The following is a 19,190-nucleotide window of genomic DNA, read 5'->3' as shown; positions in this document are numbered from 1 at the left end:
TGACCACATTGATGAGGCTCAGCCACATTTGTCCTCGTTTTCTTTTGTGAATTGTTAGAGGGTATGCTTTGTGTATGGCCAAAAAAACTTGTTCATGACTTTGATTATTAAACTAAGGCTGCTGCCACACTGCAGAATTAATACAATATGACACTGCTTAAAGAGCCAGCATGACATAGTGATTTGAGTGTTGGACTATGACTTTAGAGATCAGAGTTCGATTCCCTCTTTGGCCATGAAACCTACTGGGTGGCCTTGAGCAAGTGACATGTTCTCAGCCTCAGGTGAAGGCAATGGCAAACCTCCTCTGAACAAATCGTGCCCAGAAAACCTCACGCTACATTCAATTTAGGGTCACCATAAGTTGGAAGCAACTTGAAGGTATGCAACAAGAAACAACAAGACACTGCTTTAACTGTCATGGCTCCATCCTGTGGAATCGTGGGATTTGTAGTTTGTTGTGGCACCAGAGTTCTCTGACAAATCCCAGAATTCCATAGCACTGAGCCATGGTAGTTAAAGCAATGTCCAACTGCATTAATTCTGCAGTGCAGATGCAGTCTAACATATTGTCATCTGAATATGGAACTTGTCTGCATTTGTTCTGTGCTAAGAAATAGCACCATTTGCTGAATCATGTTGCTGTTCTCGTGTAAGAATGCTGCACTAAGATGAGATAAGCTCTTTTTTGAGTGAAACGACACACTCAGATTTAAACCATGTTCAAGTTCTGAAGCCTTTCTTGGCCAGAAGAGTGTGTAGATTCACATGCAAATACAACATTAGAAAGAAAGGGGAAAGGAGGTTACCTTCCAAAGTGTTCCTAAAGCTGAAGTTGGCCATTTTGTCCATGGTTCCAGCTTCATACTGAGTGAGACTTAAACAGAATTCAACCTCGGCAGAAGTTGGAAGCCTAGGGGTCCTCCCTTTATCATGGTTGCCGGGATTTCGAAGAATAGGCCCTTCGTTTGTGCCATTACAAAGTTCTTGGCGGCTGTTGTACTCTTCTGATCGGCTGCAAATCACCTGTGGATTATACATAGCATTGTCACTAGTGGATTGAGAAGTAAGATCCTAGAGAAAAACTTGGTGAAAAATGCCCCCCCTCCAACTCTAGAGTGAGATTGGAGGCAAACAAAATTTGATTTTTATTTTGTGGGGTGTGTGGCAGGGAAGCCTCCAAGTCTCCTGAGAGGCGAGTGTGGCCCCATAATCGCCCCACAGTTGACCACCTGCTCCTAGAACATAATCCTATGCATGTATACTCTGATATAGGCTTCACTGTTTTCAGTGGGGCTTACCCTCTGATGAATGTCACCAAAATGGTAGCCAGGGAGCATACTTAGGGACAGTACATGTTTGTATGATGAGACATTCAATGCAAACACGTCCACCTTTACTATAACAGATATCCAGGTAGCTAGAATGGCTTGTAATTATTTACTTAAAGCTCTTATTTATTATGTCCTTCTTAACTAGAGAGAGCAGTGAAACTGTCGCAGAGAACATGGATTGGAACCAGAATCCTGTTAGGCTCTTACACGTGCCTATGTCACCCCAAGGAAGGGGTGGAAGATTTTTGTCAGATGAGAAGATCCATATGCGTTCAGAATTGTGGAAGTGGTGTTGTGCATGTGGTACCATTGTACACACAGATGCTCCTGCACATGCAGATTGTTGTATGCAGTTGGGTGTGTGCATGAACATGTGAATACCTTCCACTTGGCTTCCTGATTATTCCTCTGTCTTTCCACTTTTTCAGCTGGTTTCAAAATATCTCACTTTCTCTCTTCCTTTCTTTCCACTTCCCTCACTTCAGCTGGGTAAATTGAGTCCACAGTGCAAAAGTAGTTTGAACTCAATTAACTCAGTTGGATGGGGTGGGGAGCATATGGGAGAAGATGTTAAATATGTTTGCCAAACGTTTGAGGATTTGCACACCATCCTCAACAGAATGGTTCCCAGCTAGCAAAGGGGTCAGAGAAGCCTGCATCCTATTTGTTCAGTCTGTATGCAGAAAAGATCATACACAGGGCAGGCTTGGACTCAGAGGGAGGAAAAGTGAAGAGCAGAGGAAGGAACATCAACAAACTAAGATATGCAGATGTCACCATACTACTAGCAGAAAACAAAAAAAAAAAAGAAAGACTTGGAACAATTACTAAAGAAAGCCAAATAAGAAAGCATTAAGGTAGGCTTAACAATGAATGTTGGGGGGGGGGGGGAAATAACGATCACAGAATATTTAAATGAATTCATCTTAGATGATGGAAAAAAACAAAGTATAGATTTCCCATATCTTGAATTAAACATTAATCAGAACAGAGACTGCAATCAAGAAATCGGAAGACTAATAATGGGATGGGCAGCTATGAAGGAACTAGGCAAAATCTAAAAGTGCAAAGATATAACACTGAACACTAAAGTTAGTGGTATTCCCAATCACCTTGTATGGATATGAGAGCTGGACATTGAAGAATGTGAACAGAAATAAATTCATTTGAGATATAGTGCTAGAGAAGAGTGCTGAGGATACTATGGCAGGATACAGACGGGCAGGGGAAGACGTCTTGGAGGTGTATTCTGCTGAATACGGAGCCTCCAGACCGCCCGCCCCAGGGGCGTGGCTAAGGTGTATGGGGCTTCCACATGGGGGGCAGTGAAGACGCCTCACCTGGGGCCTTTTCTGACCCATAGCTTCCATACCGCCGCCTCGGAGGACGCCGCAAAGAGAGAGGCAGCTTCCTCACAGGTGGCCAAAAACGGGCCTTTTTTTTTTCTTTTGCCGGCTGGCAGAAAGCATATGTGCACATTTAAACCACCCAAGCCCCTTTAAACTTTTTCCCCCGCCCTGGCCAAGAACAAAGGTGGTCTCCTGCCAGCTGGTGATCAGCTGGTGTTGGCATCCTTGTCCGCTTGCACATAGCCAATGTCACCAGCATCATGGATGCCTCCTCTCCTTTGGTCCCCGTGCTCTTGCTGAATCTGCAATGCACAGCCACAGCTGTCGCCGCTGCCACCGCTGTCCCCATGCCATCCCCCATCACCTCCCTTGTACATATGTAAATATTTAAAGTACATGCAGCTCTAGGGTTAGGGTTAGGGTTAGGGTTAGGGTTAAAAGTCTTAAAATGCGCTGCAGCTGTGCTGCAGCTTCCACACCTGCATGGCAGCTGATGCTGCAATTAAAGCCTGACTGCAAACTGCGCATGTTCCAGGACCCCGACTCATTATGCGACGCAGCAGACACGGAGCTTTTAAATGGGCAACTTAAATTAGCAGCGTAGCAATTCTGGCGTACCGGTGCAGCAGCTTACAGACGGAGATGCGCAGCTGCGCACTATATAGAAAAGAAGCGGGGAAAAGCAGCACCTTTTTAATGCCGCTTCTTCCTGCTTGGGGCGTGCGGGCGGCATGTTCATGGTGGCATTCAGGTAAGGGCCATCTGAAGGCTCTACCTTCATGACGTCATGAACACACCCCTTTTTGCCCATCTGTAACCCGCCTATGTATGGCCAAAAAGACAATCAAATGGGCCCTAGGATAGATCAAGCCTAAACTCTCCCTGGAGGCCAAATGATTAAATTAAAACTGGCATACTTTTCCCATATCATGAGAAAGCACAACTCATTAGAAAAGGTGATAATGCTGTGAAAGGTGGAAGAAAGTAAAGAGAAATGAAGACCACATGCCAGAAGGATAGACTCAATCAGGGAGTTCATGGATCTGAACCTTCAGGATATAAGCAAAGTGGTTGAGGATAGGGGTTCTTGGTGTCCCATCCACAGGGTTACCATGAGTAGAGGTCAACTCAAGGGCAGGTAACAACAAATAATATAATCTTCAATAGAAGACAGGAAGAACAAAGAAAAGTGTGTGTGTGTGTGTGTGTGTGTGTATCATATTCAATTTGTGAACAATATAATTCAATAATACTTCTTTATCAGCAGCCCAATAGAAACACAAGGACCTTAGGATGGCCAGATGTGAGATAATCTGTTATCATCAAAATCTCGCCATAGCCCATATCTAGTAAACGGTTTTAGCTCTGAAGCAGGAGGATTTTTAATTCCTTCTCAAAGTGCATCATTACACAGCTTGACTCTGGATGGATACATTTTCTCCCCATATGGATATTGAATCCCTGCTGGAATTTGATGGAGTGATTAGCTTTAGCTTCCCCATGGTAACCCATCCAGCAGTTTCATTACATACAAAGTAAAAGGGCATTTCCTGGCTTTGCTTGGAAACTGGTGACCATCATGCTCAGGACCCAACAGTCCTTCTGTTAACTCTCTGCCCCAAGATGTAGTGGTTTGGGGGCTGAACTGGGATTTTGGGAGACCAGAGTTTGTATTTCTGTTTCATCGTGGAAATTCACTGGCTTACATTGGGCAAATTACACTCCCTCAGCATTAGAACTTCATCACACAAGGCTATAAAAGTAGAATTTTAACTGGAAAAAAAACCTTTGACTGGACCTATCATGTGACATTGTGTCCGTCCTGGTACCATCTTGCAATCCATTCATTACTGTAGTGCATCTTTTCATTGATGAGCAAAATTCAGCAACAGGCTCTCAGTCTCATAGCTGTTTTCTTACTGCCTTCATGCAATAGGTCCTTCCCACTGCAGTTCTGCTTCTCAAGGAGTCACATAGTGTGAATGGATTTGATTCCACTCCTCTTCCCCTCATAACGATCATGGTTGCTAACAAACTCCTTAAGCTGGCTGCTGAGTGAACATTTCATACAGCAATTGGTTTCAGGACGTGATTGGCAACCATCACTTGTCCTCCTTTCCTGAAGCAGGGGCTACTGTGTGAATGTACATGCAGCATCTCCATACTTCAGAAGTGGAGATGGAACAGTAATTATGGCAGCCAATATCTTCCCAAAGCTGGTTACTGTGTGCACATTCACATAGCAGCCAGCTTCAGGAGGCGGTTGGCAGCTGTGGTCACTTGTGTCCCCCCCCCCCCCCCCGAACCCTGGGGCTGTTGGGTGAATGTGCACACAGCAGCCCAGTGCTTCGGAAAGGGACGACAAGCAATTGCAGCTGCCAACACTTTCCCAAAGTCAGCTTAGTTGTGCAAATTCATACAGCAGACAACTTCAGGAGACAGTCTGAAGGTGCAATTACTTGTTCCACCTGGACGGAAAAGTTTGGTAGTGCTAAAAACAAATCACTTGATCATGGATCACCAAAATGCTATCATGGGGGAAAGTGTGAAAATAAATTATGCCAAGTGGGCATACTTCCATTTTTAAACTACCACAAATGTGATGGGACAGCAGTCTGATATGATAAAGTCCTTAGAGGAATGCAGTGGTAACCTGCCTCTGAATAAATCTTGCCAAGACAACCCATGATAGGTTTGCCCTAAGGTCTCCATAAGTCAGTAATGGCTTGAAGGCACAGAATAATAACAGCAGCAGCAGTAGCAGCAGCGACAACTCAATATACTTTTATATCTTGGATGGAATATGTGAATAGTGCAGATAGTTCTATCCTCATTATCATCTTCATGTGCTGTACTATCACATTTTGAGGTTTTTCTAGTACAAGACCAAGATATTTTGCTATTTGAGACAACAATACAAGTATTCATCACTCTCTAAAACTCCAGCTACATGGAACCCAGGGCCAGCCAAATTATTTTGTCAGTGGAAATGAAAAACCTCACAAGTACCTCCCTTGACCTTGCTGGAAGTAAAAATATAATAATAAAAAATAACTATATATAGTTTTTTAATGATATCTAAATTCTGTAGTATGAAGTGAATGCTGCCCTCTGCCTAATATAAAGGCCTGCCTTGTATTTAGATTCCTAAATTTCTCTTCTGTGAGATTCTATCTGAAATCCCATATTGTGGTGGTTAGTGTAGATCTACAATCATGTATTTACATAGTGACTGTGCTCCACCACCCTTCTGCTAAGAAAGTACCATGCTGAAGGCACTTATGACTAGTTGCACACCATCCAAGAAAGCACAACTGCATGACTGGAATCTGTTGGTTACTCCCAACTAGTTGGTGTGCATTCTTGGATGGTGTGCAACTATTCATAAGTGCCTTCAGCATGGTACTTTCTTCAGTGAGGTTGAAGAAATAGTCACTGTGCATTTGCACTGAAGGGCAATTAGCAGACATATTGGCAGATACACCATTGGTTGTATAATGTTTGGATTTAGCAGGAGGGTGGTGGAGCACAGTCACCATGTACTGTAAATACATGATTGTAGATCTACACTATCCACCACAATGTGGGATTTCAGATAGAATCTCACCAGTTCACAATGGTCAAGATGGGAAAAGTTATTAATAATAAAGTACAGGCAAGCTAGGAGAGGCTGCACTGGTTTGCTTTTGCCTGAGCCTACTGGGAAGAAAAAGGTTCCGTCCTATCCATCCTGCTGAATGAATTAGGTGCAAATTACTTTTGCACATACAACTCATTTTGCAGCAATTGAAGTAAGATGAAGACAAAGGGAGAAAGTGGGAGGAGAAGAAACCAGATAATTTTTAAAATATTATATTATATGCATTTATTGAGTTTATATCTCACCTTTCTCCCAACATGGGATTCAAGGGTTCAGATGTGGGATGACAGAGGGTTAATCAGGACTGCCCTTTCCAAACTGGACAGTAGGTGGGTATATGCTTTTTAAAAAATGTGCAAAGTGGCCCAGTTGGTTTTTTAAAGGTGGGTTAACATTCTGGCACTTGTACTGTGTAAACTATTTTTATATTTTGGACACAGTTTTCAAGATTAAAATAAGATGAACACAAAGGGGGAGTGCAGGAAAAGAAAAGAGAAACTGGGACATTTGAAAAGCAGATGAACAGAGGATTAATTGGGACTTTCTGTGCCAAATTGTAAGAGTTGAGGGCAGAGTAATTTGCTAATGATTTCAGTGCACCACCTGATTCAGTGGGATTTCAGAAACAGTCCTTGTGCTTTCTACATTGTATAATCGGACAATATGCATGCTCATTGGCAGATACACAATCAGTTGCATAGAGCCTAGATTTATACTACCCAAACATAGTGCAGCATCTTGACCTATGTGTTGTAGTGCATCTCAGAGACATGTTCTTTCTTTCTCTCCACTGTTCACTGTGCAGATTCAGAATCATCCCAGTGATGATCTCAGAATTATTTCAAAACTGTAAGTGAAAATCTGAGGTTTGCTTCATGTTGGTATGACAACCGTATTTCTTCCTGGCACATCTTGATATCTAATCCAAAGGAACACCCACCTCTACATTTCTTCTAACCTCCCTACAGGAATGTGTTTTTTTTTTCACATTTATAAAAAAATTAGATAGAAGTACAGAATACCAAACACAGGGTCTATGGTAATTTAACCAATAAATACAGTATCAGTAATAATCCTAAGCCTGCTGACAATTATTCAACACTGAATACCTTGATTTATTTGGATAAAAAAGCAGAGCCGATGGCTGAATACTGTCCTTGGATTTGTCATTCTTAAAGGTTGCAAAGGGAAAAAAAACACCTGTGTGAAGATTTATTATGTGGCTTTCAGCTGTCTCAATTCTGAAGCCAATAGTTTTAATCAGAAAAGAAAGGAGAGTAGCAGGAGCTGTTAAAAAAAATAAACCTGATAAAGGCAACACCCCCCCCCCCCGGGTTTACCTCCAAAATGTATCTTCATGGTATTCTGTTCTTCTGGCTCTATTTACTCCTTGTTTCAACAACGTGGGAGCTATTGCTCCAAGATGAGATTGTATGCTGAAATGAGCATATGTTTGACAAAGAGTATCCCATGGCAGTAGTGCCTCCCTTATCAGGGAGTAGTAGACATACTCTGAACTTTAAAAGAACACTTCAAAGTGATCAGTCTCTTTGGAAAATAAGGTTGAGCACCATGGAACATACAGTATCTTACTTAATTGCTTTTGAACCCAAGAGAGAACCAATATGGTGCAGTGGTCTGAGTGGACTGGGTGAATGGCAGTAATGGACTGGATGAGGGAAAACAAGCTCAAACTGAATCCAGACAAAACGGAGGTACTTACAGTAGGGGCCCCTAGACCAATCATTGAGTTGCAACCTCCAGTTCTAGAGGGGTTTGCTCTCCTCAAAGGACTGTGTTCGCAGTCTGGGGGTACTTCTTGACCCATCTCTTCACATGAGAAATCAGATGAATGTGACAGTCAAGAGTGCCTGTTATCAGCTTCAGCTGATACACCAGCTGCGCCCTTTCCTGTAACCAGGAGACCTTGAAACTGTAGTATGTGCACTGGTAACCTCAAGATTTGATTTTTGCAATGCGCTCTACATGGGGCTACCCTTGTGCCTAGTTCGAAAACTGCAATTGGTACAGAATATGGTGGCCAGGGTGATCACTTGATCATCTAGGAGTGATCATATAACACCAATATTAAAGTCACTCCACTGGCTACCTATTAGTTTTCAGGCACAGTACAAGGTGTTGGTTATCACTTTTAAAGCCCTACATGGCTTGGGCCCAATTTATTTAAAGGATCGCCTACTGCCATACAATCCACTCCATGCTCTCAGGTCCTCTAGGAGGAACTTACTGCAGCCTATAAAGACCAGCCTATAAATATTGACTCCAACCTCCCAGAGGGCTTTTTCTGCAACTGCTCCCAGCCTGTGGAATGGCCTGCCAGACAAAATCTGTCAAATCACTAAATGGATCTCTTCCGACAGGCCTTCCCAGAATAAATTACTCAGCCATGTAGCAACCCCCCCCTCCAATATCTGATGGCTCTGCCCACTATTAGTGTTTTAATTGTTTGTGTAATTTTACCCTTAAACTGCTTAGTTCTTTTTTAAAGAGGGTTATTTTGTATATATGGTGTATTCTTTTAACATTGTAAGCTGCTTTGATTGTTTCCACAAAAAGTGTGGTAGAAATAAATGTTTTATTTTTTAATTTATTTATAACCCACTGCATGACCTTGTGTAAGTCACACATTTTCATTATCAGAGGAAAGTAATGCCAAACGTCTCTGAACAAACTGTTCCAAGAAAACACCATGATAGGTTTGCCCTAGGATTGCCCCAAGTTGGAAATGACTTGAAGACCAACAACAATAACAAACCAAAGCAGATTCACTGATTCATGGACATGGGCAGAATAGTGGTAGCCTACCAAACAGAGTGATAGATGAAACAGTTGCCTTAGGTAAAGGTAAAAGGTAAAGGTTTCCCCTTGACATTAATGTCTAGTTGGAACCAACTGTAGGGGGTGGTGCTTATCTCCATTCCTAAGTCGAAGAGCCAGCATTGTCCAAAGATGACTCTGGTGGTTATGTAGCCAGCATGACTGCACAGAACACTGTTACTTTCCCACCAAAGTGGTAAGTATTTATTTAGTTGCATTTGCATGCTTTCAAACTGCTAGGTTGGCAGAAGCTGGGACTAGAGATGGGAGCTCACCCCATCACATGGCATCTGGGCCTCAAACTGCCAACCTTCAGACTTTATAATCATCAGATGTAGTTTCATAGCCACTAAGCCACCACGTTCCATCTGCCTTAAATAACTGGACACTCTTTGGACCACTGATATAAATGATCAATAAAATATAATTTGTCAATAACTTAATAGACACATCATTAACTGATTAATTGTAGATGTCTATTTCAGTTGGGACTAAGCAACAGGGTGGCAGTTATTGTACAAAGAACCTTTTTACACACACACACACAAATCACTCCAAGGGGGGAAAATTCACGGTAGTTGACCTTTTTCTCAATGGAGTGTCTCAATGAGACAAGAGATCTTTTGTTATCAAAGAGAGGAACATTTGTGAGTATTCATTTTCATTTCTGCTACAGAGAAACCAGAAGGTGTAGGCTGAGATTTTACATAGGGATTGCATTGCATAAATCTCTTGACTGTGGTTTGTGTTGAATGTCAATGTACAATCAATGAAATGTTTGACTGAGCATAAAACTGAAAGATTGTGGATAGATACGCATCAACCTAGAACCAACATCCTCAGGCACAGTGGCTCCACATGTGCACCTCTCCCACCATGATCCTGAGCTGAAAACAGACATTGCTTTCATAGAGGAACTCATAAATTAGCCTGAAGAAGAGATGTTTAAAAGGTGATAATGTTAGCTCGGTTTAAATATTTGAAATGTCACACTGAAGATGAACAAGTTTGTTTTCTGCAGCTCCAGAGAATAGGACCCAGAGCAATGGGTTCAAATTACAGAAAAAGAGATTCCACCTCAACATTAGGAAGAACATCCTGACAGTAAGAGCTGTTTGACAGTGGAACACACTCCCTTGGAGTATAGTGGAGTCTTCTTCTTTGGAGATTTTCAAACAGACAAACAAACAAAACAAACAAGCTTCATTTATATACTGCTTCATACTGAACTAGCAGTGTCTAAGCAGTTTACAACTAAGCTAATTTGCCCCCAACAATCTGGGTACTCATTTTAGCGACCTCAGAAGGATGCAAGCTTGAGTCAAGCTTGAGACCCTTCCCTTTGACTGGTCTTGAACTCGCAACCTTATGGTTTTGAGTGAGTGGCTGCAGTACAGGCATTTAACCACTGTGCCACCAGGGCTCCAGAGGTTGGATGGTCATCTGGCAGGGGTGCTTTGATTGTGAGTTCCTGCATGGCAGGGGTTTTAACTGGATGGTCCTTGGGGGTCTCTTCCAACTCTATGATTCTATGATGCACAATGGGACTGATGTGCATTGGGACACCAGCTAAGGAGTGCCAATGAACATTGGCAGAACAATTTCTTTCATATGCATCTTTTCAATATCAGGATTTCTTAGCACCTTTGCTATGTAGAGGTGCTACTTAGCTAGCAGGATTTCTGCTAACAGACTTTCTTATTACATAGTTAAGTATGCATAAAGTTACGTAAAGATAAAGAAGGCCACAATAGAGATTTCTGGCCTAGAGAATTTGCCATTTTTTCTATCAGGTGCTTCAATTTCATGGACCAATCTGGTTGAGGAGGCACCAATCAGGCCTTTCCAACAAGCTTGGCTATCACTTGAATGGGTTATAATACAACGTCTTGAAAAGATTGGCTTTAGCAATAGCGTGTACGGGAACTAGAGTGTTTTCGGCAGCTTTGATGACAAGAGCAGGTACCTCTACAAACAGGAGGGAAACATGGCTCAGAGATACATTTCACTAAGGAGTAACAACAGTTGGCTGAAGAAAAGTAAAAGGCAGGAGGGGGCGAAGTCAGCATTTCACCATGCATTCACAGTTATCATTGTTTCCATGGCAACGTCTCCATGGAATAAAGTCCTATTTCTTTTCTTTGGAAGGGGGAAAGCTGAAGTAGAAATAGATATTTCACATATTTATCTCCCCCACTCACCCTCAATTCGCTCCAGCACTTGACTTTATCCCAAGCTTGCCCCCGTAATTGTCCTTATTTTATTGCAAATGAAAAGTGGATTCTCTGAGACTCCGGCACGTAGAAGAAAGAGCTTTTTAAAAAAATCCTTTTGCTTATTTGCCAATCCAGCTTCCACAATGCTCTGAAAAGGACTTCACTCTTCTTTGTTCGCCCTTTCTTCGCTTTGTTATTGGTTTGACAGTGTTCTGGCATGCAAGAGCTCAGAACTGTGGTTGGTTTCACACCAAGGAGAGTCTGTTTCTTCCTTGTTTTTCTTCTTTTGCAGTTTACATGGGGAGAGAATCCAAAAAATAAAAACCCCAAAACAACCCTCTGAATCTTCAGCTTTCTCCAGCGTGAGAGAGAGCAAAAGTGGTTTCCATGGCTAGTCTGAAAACTTTCACCTGTCTTAAAAAATTGTGCCTGCAAAACCAAAGTGGCTTCTACAGGGCCAGGTGATGGTGACTTAGAGCATTGGACGTGGGAGATCTATGGTGCATCTACACTGTAGAAATAATACACTTTGACACCACTTTAACTATCATGGCTCCATCCCACAGAATCCTGGGATTTGTTTTGTAAGGTACTAGCACTCTTTGGCAGAGAATGCTAAAGATCTTGTAAATCTACAAATCCCAGGATTTGATAGAATGGAGCTATAGCACTCAAAGTGGTGTCCAACTGCCTTATTTCTACACTGTAGGTGCACTACTAGATTTTATTATTCAGCAAGACATGAAACTCACAAGGTGACTTTGGGCCAGACACTCTCACTCAGTTTGACCTTCCAGACCAGGGGGGATAGCAGGGAGTTGAACTTTGATCCCCAGAATCATACCCCAGTGTTCAAACCACTGCATCAGGCTGGCTTTTTAATACAAGAAATGGTGTTTTCTATTTTCACGTTCCCCTCCCCCCCATTCTGTTGGTTATATTTGGTATTGTTTTAAGAGTCACTGCATAACCCAAGAGCTCAAGAATGGACCCCACCACCACCGCCATTGCATTGCATTCTAGCAAATGGGTTAATCAGATCTAACTTTCATAATAAGAAACAGGGCCTTTTCTGGCAGTAAAGGATGCTAGCACAAGTAATTTGGAGGAAAATCAAAAATTTAAATGGGGTTTATCCCATGACAATCGCACAATTACTATTAAATCACAATTAAGGTTTTCATAGACAGTGGTCAATATCCCAGGAATAACCAGGGAATAAATAGGCAATAAACAGCAACAAATCATTCATGGTTTATTGCCTGTTTATTCCTGGATTAATGGTGTTTTAATAGCTTTTGATCGCGATGTTGTGTGAAAAACTTTATCGCAGTTGCACAATTTTTGTGGGATACTCCCCAGATAATGGTACTTTATTCATGAAGTTGTCTGAAAATCTTAAACACAATTTTCACAGGATAAACCCTGTTTACACTTCCAATTGTTCCCATGTGATAAACTCCTAGGTCTCTTGGACTCAGCTCAAAATCCTTTAGTTAGTGTTGAAATATATATTTATTTGCCTCATATCCAAAATGTTGGCTCTAGAAATAAGTAGTAGGAAAAAAATATTTTTCATTTTGGCTTTCAGAAAGAAGCTGCCAAATGTATGCTCCTCTTTCTATTGTTCTGGCATTAACCACTTCTTACTAAATTGCTCTATCCAGCCCACTACTTTGCAGCTCCTTTTTTGAGCAGGTTGGGGGCATGGCTGTTTGTCGAGCCCCTAGGTTGAATTTATGTAGATCCTCCATTATCATTATTTTTATTTTCTTTATGTTCAGCCTTTGCACTTTTTCCTTTAATATTGCTTAATAATTGTTCCAAGTAGCTAATATTTTCTCCTAGTAGTATAGTGCCATCTGCATATCTTTGATTGCTGATGTTCTTTCCCCCTGTCTTCACTGCTCCTTCTTTTAGTCTAAACTTGCTCTTCATATGATAGTTTGAACAAAAAGGGTGATAGAATATAACCTTGCTTGAATGTTTGCCAGTTGGGAACCATTCTGTTTCTCCATATTCTATTCTAACAGTAGACTCTTGCCTTAAGTACAGATTCATTATCAGGACTATCAGTTGTAGTGGCACTTCCATTTCTTTAAGAGTATTTCCTCAGATGGCTCCAGTGTGCTGTCTACATTGTAAGCTGATTGAAAGAGAAAAGATTTTGCTGTTGTTTTAATCTTCTGGTGGTTTGTGGTTTGTTACAGTTTTGTTCAAATTGCTTCTTGGATATTCCACTGAATTTTAAATATGTGGCTAGCCACCTTGAGGACTAAGGATGAAGCTTCCCTGGCATCTGGTTTAAAAAGATGTCGAACTGCAAGGTTGAGAAATATACAACACAGGACTGGCAAACACCAGTTGTAATTGATCACCTAGATAATCACTGCATGTGCACCAAAAAGCAAGCTTGAAAGAATGACCAGTATTCTGTATCAATTATTAGGTTTGCAGTGGCTCCTTAGTATCCACTGAGGTTTGGTTCCAGGACCTCTCTGTGGATGCTGAAGTCTCATTATACAGTAGTGAAATGGTGTCCCTTATAAAAATATCAAAATCAAATTTTGCTTTTTGGAATTTATATTTTTTTGAATACAATGTATTTTGAAATCATGGATGGTTGAACTGATGGATTAAAAAAATCCATGGATATGGAGGGCCAACTGTACTTAACTAAGCAACCTTTCCTGACCTGACACATTCAAATTTGATAGAAATATTTTTCACTCATGCTCCAGTTGCTGGCAGAATGGATCCCCTTCACCCTATGCAGCTGATGCCTGGGAAAGTAGGTTGAGGTAAGTGGGTTGCTATCATGGCAATAATGTCACAATAATAACTAAGTAGCAATCATGAATACAGAACATTTACCAAAGTAACTCATCCATAACTGTTCCATATTCACAATCATTACTTCATCATGTTTGTGACACTATTGGCATGTTTCTAACTCCTACCAACCTATGAATAAATGCCGTTTCCATCCAGTTGTGGGAGGGGGTGGACTAGGAGAGGTTACTTAGTTGAGTATACTTAATTAAATATAAATATATCTAAGTAGCTGTTACAGAATACTGGTCAGTGTGACTTTTGTCTGTTTTAACAATGGGCAGATCTCTCGAGCTGCTTTCTCCAGATTCTCTCAGTTTTTCAACTCCCAGGTTCATTCTGTGCCAATTCTGTACAGGTGTTTTCATATGTGGACATAAAAAGGAACAATACCTACAGGAAGTTTTGTGTTCATCTTAAAAATTGATGCCTCAGTGATGCACAGATAGTTGTATTGTGTAAATTATGTTTGTACACATTTTAGGAATACATGCAGTATTTTTATTCATTTTCTTCAGAGTTGTGCATGCTCTATTTATTATTATTATTATTATTGTTGTTGTTGTTGTTGTTGTTGTTATTGTTATTGTTTGGCAGCATTGTACCCTTATCTGTATTTCCTCCAGGAGATGCATATCAGATATATTGGTCTTTTAAAAGAAAAGAGCAGAGCAAATTGTTCACACAAGCTTACTCTGCAAAACTTAGGAGAAAGGCTTTCAGAGAAGTAGCTGTGTTAGTCTCTTGCAGCATAAAAAAGGGGAAGGGAAGGGTGGAAGAAATGTAGCAGCACCTTTACAACTACCTGGTTTTATAGAATCATGGAATCATAGAGTTGGAAGAGACCACAAGGGCCATCCAGTCCAACCCCCTGCCATGCAGGAAATCCAAATCAAAGCATCTCCGACAGATGGCTATCCAGCCTCTGCTTAAAGACCTCCAAGGAAGGAGACTCCACTACACTCTGAGGGAGTGTGTTCCACTGTTGAACAGCCCTTACTGTCAGAAATTTCCTCCTAATGTTGAGGTGGAATCTCTTTTCCTGTAGCTTGCATTCATTGTTCCAGGCCCTAGTCTCTGGAGCAGCAGAAAACAAGCTTGCTCCCTCCTCAATATGACATCCCTTCAAATATTTAAACCGGTGCTATCATATCACCTCTTAGCCTTCTCTTCTCCAGGCTAAACATCCCCAGCTCCCTAAGTTGTTCCTCATAGGGCATGGTTTCCAGACCTTTCACCATTTTACTTGCCTTCCTTTGGACACATTCCACTTTTTCAACATCCTTTTTAAATTGTGGTGCCCAGAACTGGACACAATATTCCAGGTGGGGCCTGACCAAAGCAGAATAGAGTGGCACTATTACTTCCCTTGATCTAGATACTATACATTTACTGACTCAGCCTAAAATCGCATTGGCCTTGTTAGCTGCCACATCGCACTGTTGACTCATGTTCAACTTGTGGTCTACTTGGACTCCCAGATCCCTTTCACACATAGTCTCGTTCAGCCTTGTGTCCCCCATCCTATATCTGTGCAATTTATTTTTCCGACCTAAGTGCAGTACCTTACATTTCTCCCTGTTGAAGTTCATTTTGTTAGCTGTTGCCCAACTTTCTAGTTTATTCAGGTCATTTTGAATTTTGATCCTGTCCTCTGGAGTGTTAGCTACTCCTCCTAATTTGGTGTCATTTGCAAATTTGATAAGTATGCTCCCAATTCTGTCATCCAGATCATTGATAAAGATGTTGAACAGTACTGGCCCAAGGACAGAGCCCTGTGGGACTCCACTGGTCACTTCTCTCCAGGATGAAAAAGAGCCATTGTTGAGCACCCTTTGGGTTCAGCCAGTCAACCAATTACCAATCCATGTAACAGTTACCTTGTCTAGCCCACATTTCACTAGCTTGTTTTTATTTTGGCAATACCCAAAAACCAGGTGCAGAACATTTCAATATTCCTGGAGATACAGTATGAAATTTTAAGCTTGTGATCATTGAACAAGGAAAATACAAAGGAAAACTAGTAACAAAAAACAGCTGAAATGAATTATATTTAAAAATTCCAATCTATTAACAGAGGTATATAAAAAAATGGCTTCATGGCAAATTACATTTATTAATACAAGAGTCCTCCCTACAGTAATGAAAGGAATCTTCTCAGATAATGTTTTGAACCCAAGAAAACTGACTTTTGGTAAGCAGAATCATTATTTTCACACATGAAAGTGAAGTGACTACTATAAAGATCTGAAAGACCTGTATCACCTTATGCAGCCCTGTGAAAAATTCTGGCAAGGGTCATGATTTGCATCTGTCTGGATCCATTTCCATTCCATTCTCACAACTGTGTAAATATGGTGTGTACCTGAGCATTTATTATCATTCTTTAATGTATCTGAAGAAGTGGGTTTATATCCATGAAAGCTCATGCAAAAATAAAAACCAGTTAATCTTAAACATGTTGCTACATTCTTTCTTTCCCCCCCTTTTTAAAAAGCAACAACTTTCCCCTCCCTCTTTCCCACCCCATGCCTACCTGCCATGAAGAGAAGAAAGAACCTGGGCTCAGCAAGTTTGGGTTGCTTGGGTGTCTGCCACCCATAAACTCATCTGTACAGACGTCACATCCCTGGGCATCTCGCCAGTCCCAGTAGGGGATGGTGAAGTTCTCATTCCCTGTCAACTTCTGGATCTCATGTTCCCACATGAGCAGGAAAAGTCGGTGCCAAGGAAGGAAACCTGGAGCTTCATGGGCAAAATCAATGTCCCGCCACACACTGGTGCCTCCAAGGAGTGTATCCCGAGACACATAATAATGCATCCAGACAAAGAGGTCATAGACATTGATGTTTCGGAACATGGGGGCTGAGCCATTGTTCATCTGGGCATACGTTCCAGTGGCAATAACAAAATCCCGGCTGGTTGTGTGCTTGGCCAAGTTGAGGTAGGCGAGAAACTGATACTTTTCCCTGGCACTGATCCGGAAGATGTCTCTCCTCACCCGTGCCTTTCTTTCAGTGCATTTGGAACCCGCAAAGTTGAACTTGCAGTCACCACAGTTGAAGCCCATGAAGTTGCCTGTGCATTGGCAGGTCCTGTTAAAAAAGACAGCAGGCCAGTCTTCCCTGTCATCTACTCCGGAGAAGGGGAACTGAGGTCCTAGCGGGGCATCTGAAAGCAGGATATCTCTGCAAGATCCCCGACCTGAAAGCTCTCCACAAGGGGACCCGTCCCCCGGCCACGAGGGGCAGCATTCCTTTCTCAACAGACTGTCTGAATTGGCACATGCCCGTGGAAACTGGCTAGATCCTAAGGGGAGAAGACCCAAGAAGATCCCAACGGAGAAAAGACACATCCTCTTTGCAGCAAAAGAAGACTCACAAATCACTTGTTAAGTAAATAGGCAAGGAGTGAGTTATTTTCCCTACCTCAGCCCAGAGAAGTTTTCCCTATGTTTTTCTTTTCCGTATATCATTCAGCATCCCTTCTCATCTTTGCCTCAGACACACAGACGTACATACACATACTTTTCTGTAATCTGATTATCACATGTTTTGGGCTCCATCCAAGTAACTTTTGCTCCCCCTCCCCCTCAGGCTTCAGTTGTACAGAGTCTTACTTTAAAACCCTCATCTTCAGCCTAGCACATGATCACTTTTGATGTGCCTGACCACAGAGGGTGCAATTCTTGGTCACACGCAGGAAGTTGGACAGTTGAGTTAATGCTTTCTTGGGTTTCAGGGTGGAATAATGAGGGCTGGGGTTGAGTGAGGGAGGAGGGAAGGCATTCCACAACTCAAGCCAAGTCTGTTGAGTGACATGAGTGCAGCAAATCTGCAAATCTGGAAAAATACATGGGTCTAAGGTCCTCCAGTCTTTTCCTTTAGAACAGGGATGGTGTAGTGATGTCCAGATGTCCAGATGTCATTGGACTATGACTCCCTGAACTCCTTCTCACCATGGGGTAAAGTTGATGGGAGATGCAGTCCAGCATCAAATGAAAGACTTCACTTTGCTATCATCTACTTTAGAGAAAAAGGTTTTCTGATACATGTTCCCAGGTAGAAAAACAGAAATAATAAAAACCATTCTGCTAAAAAAATATGCAGAGATTTTAAACAATAAGTAAAGATACTTAGGCTCTCTGGGGTTCCTTCTCAGAGAGTTACGTTCCAGCTGCAGGGATTCCTGGATGAAATGGCTTAGTTAGACCTATTTCAGTGTGGTTTCAGGGTTGGTTATGGGATGGAGATGACTTTGGACACCTGGATGTACAACTTACACCAGGCACTGGACAGAGAGAGTGTCCCTGTTGGTTTGACAGGATCTCTCTGCAGAATTTGATACCATTGACCATGGGTCACCTTTCTGGGATAGAGCTTAAAGGCACTTTTCTATAGTGACTCAATCTTTCCTAGAGGGGTGTATTCAAAAGGTGGTGCTGGGGAATTCCTGCTTGACCCCTTGGCCCGCCATTGGCCTGTGGAGTCCCTCAGGGTTCAGTATTGTCCCCTATGCTATTTAAAATATACATGAAAGCATTGGAAGAGGTTGTCTGGGGGTTAGGTGTCATCAGTATGTCATCAGTCACCAGGCCCGGGGAAGGAAATTTATCCATCTGTCCTGAATAGGGTCACACTTCCCCTGAAGGACGAAGTTCGCAGTTTAGGAGTACTTCTGGACTCGTCTCTGCAGTTGACATTTCAAGTAGATGCAACGGTCAGAAGTGCTTCCTATCAACTTCAGTTGATATGCCAACTGCGGCCCTACCTGGGCCAAAGGGACCTTGAAACTGTGGTCCATGCTCTGGTAACCTCACGCTTAGATTTCTGTAATGTGCTCTACATGGGGCTATTCTTGTACCAAGCTCGGAAGCTTCAGTTAGTACAAAACATGGCAGCCAGATTGGTCACCGGTGCATCTAGATTTGACCACTTAACACCTATTTTGAAAGATCTTCACTGGCTGCCTATTCACTTCC

The 19,190-nt window shown here is 42.0% G+C and overlaps 1 protein-coding gene across 1 annotated transcript in view; it reads right to left on the bottom strand.

Moving 5' to 3' along the window:
• TYR (tyrosinase) overlaps positions 1–17,564 on the bottom strand; it is an 85,863-nt gene extending 68,299 nt beyond the window's left edge. Inside the window, exons 1-2 of the mRNA XM_042459225.1 lie at positions 16,746–17,564; positions 810–1,026 (exon numbers count right to left, since the gene is read on the bottom strand). Of these exons, the coding sequence (XP_042315159.1) occupies positions 810–1,026; positions 16,746–17,564 (1,036 nt within the window). The remainder of the gene's footprint in view (positions 1–809; positions 1,027–16,745) is intronic.
• Between the last annotated feature and the right edge of the window lie 1,626 nt (positions 17,565–19,190).

Source organism: Sceloporus undulatus, chromosome 3, assembly GCF_019175285.1.
Source record: "Sceloporus undulatus isolate JIND9_A2432 ecotype Alabama chromosome 3, SceUnd_v1.1, whole genome shotgun sequence".
In the NCBI taxonomy this organism is placed as follows: Eukaryota; Metazoa; Chordata; class Lepidosauria; order Squamata; family Phrynosomatidae; genus Sceloporus; species Sceloporus undulatus.
The sequence above is the reverse complement of the archived record's forward strand: the minus strand, read 5'-3'. Positions and strand labels throughout refer to the sequence as shown.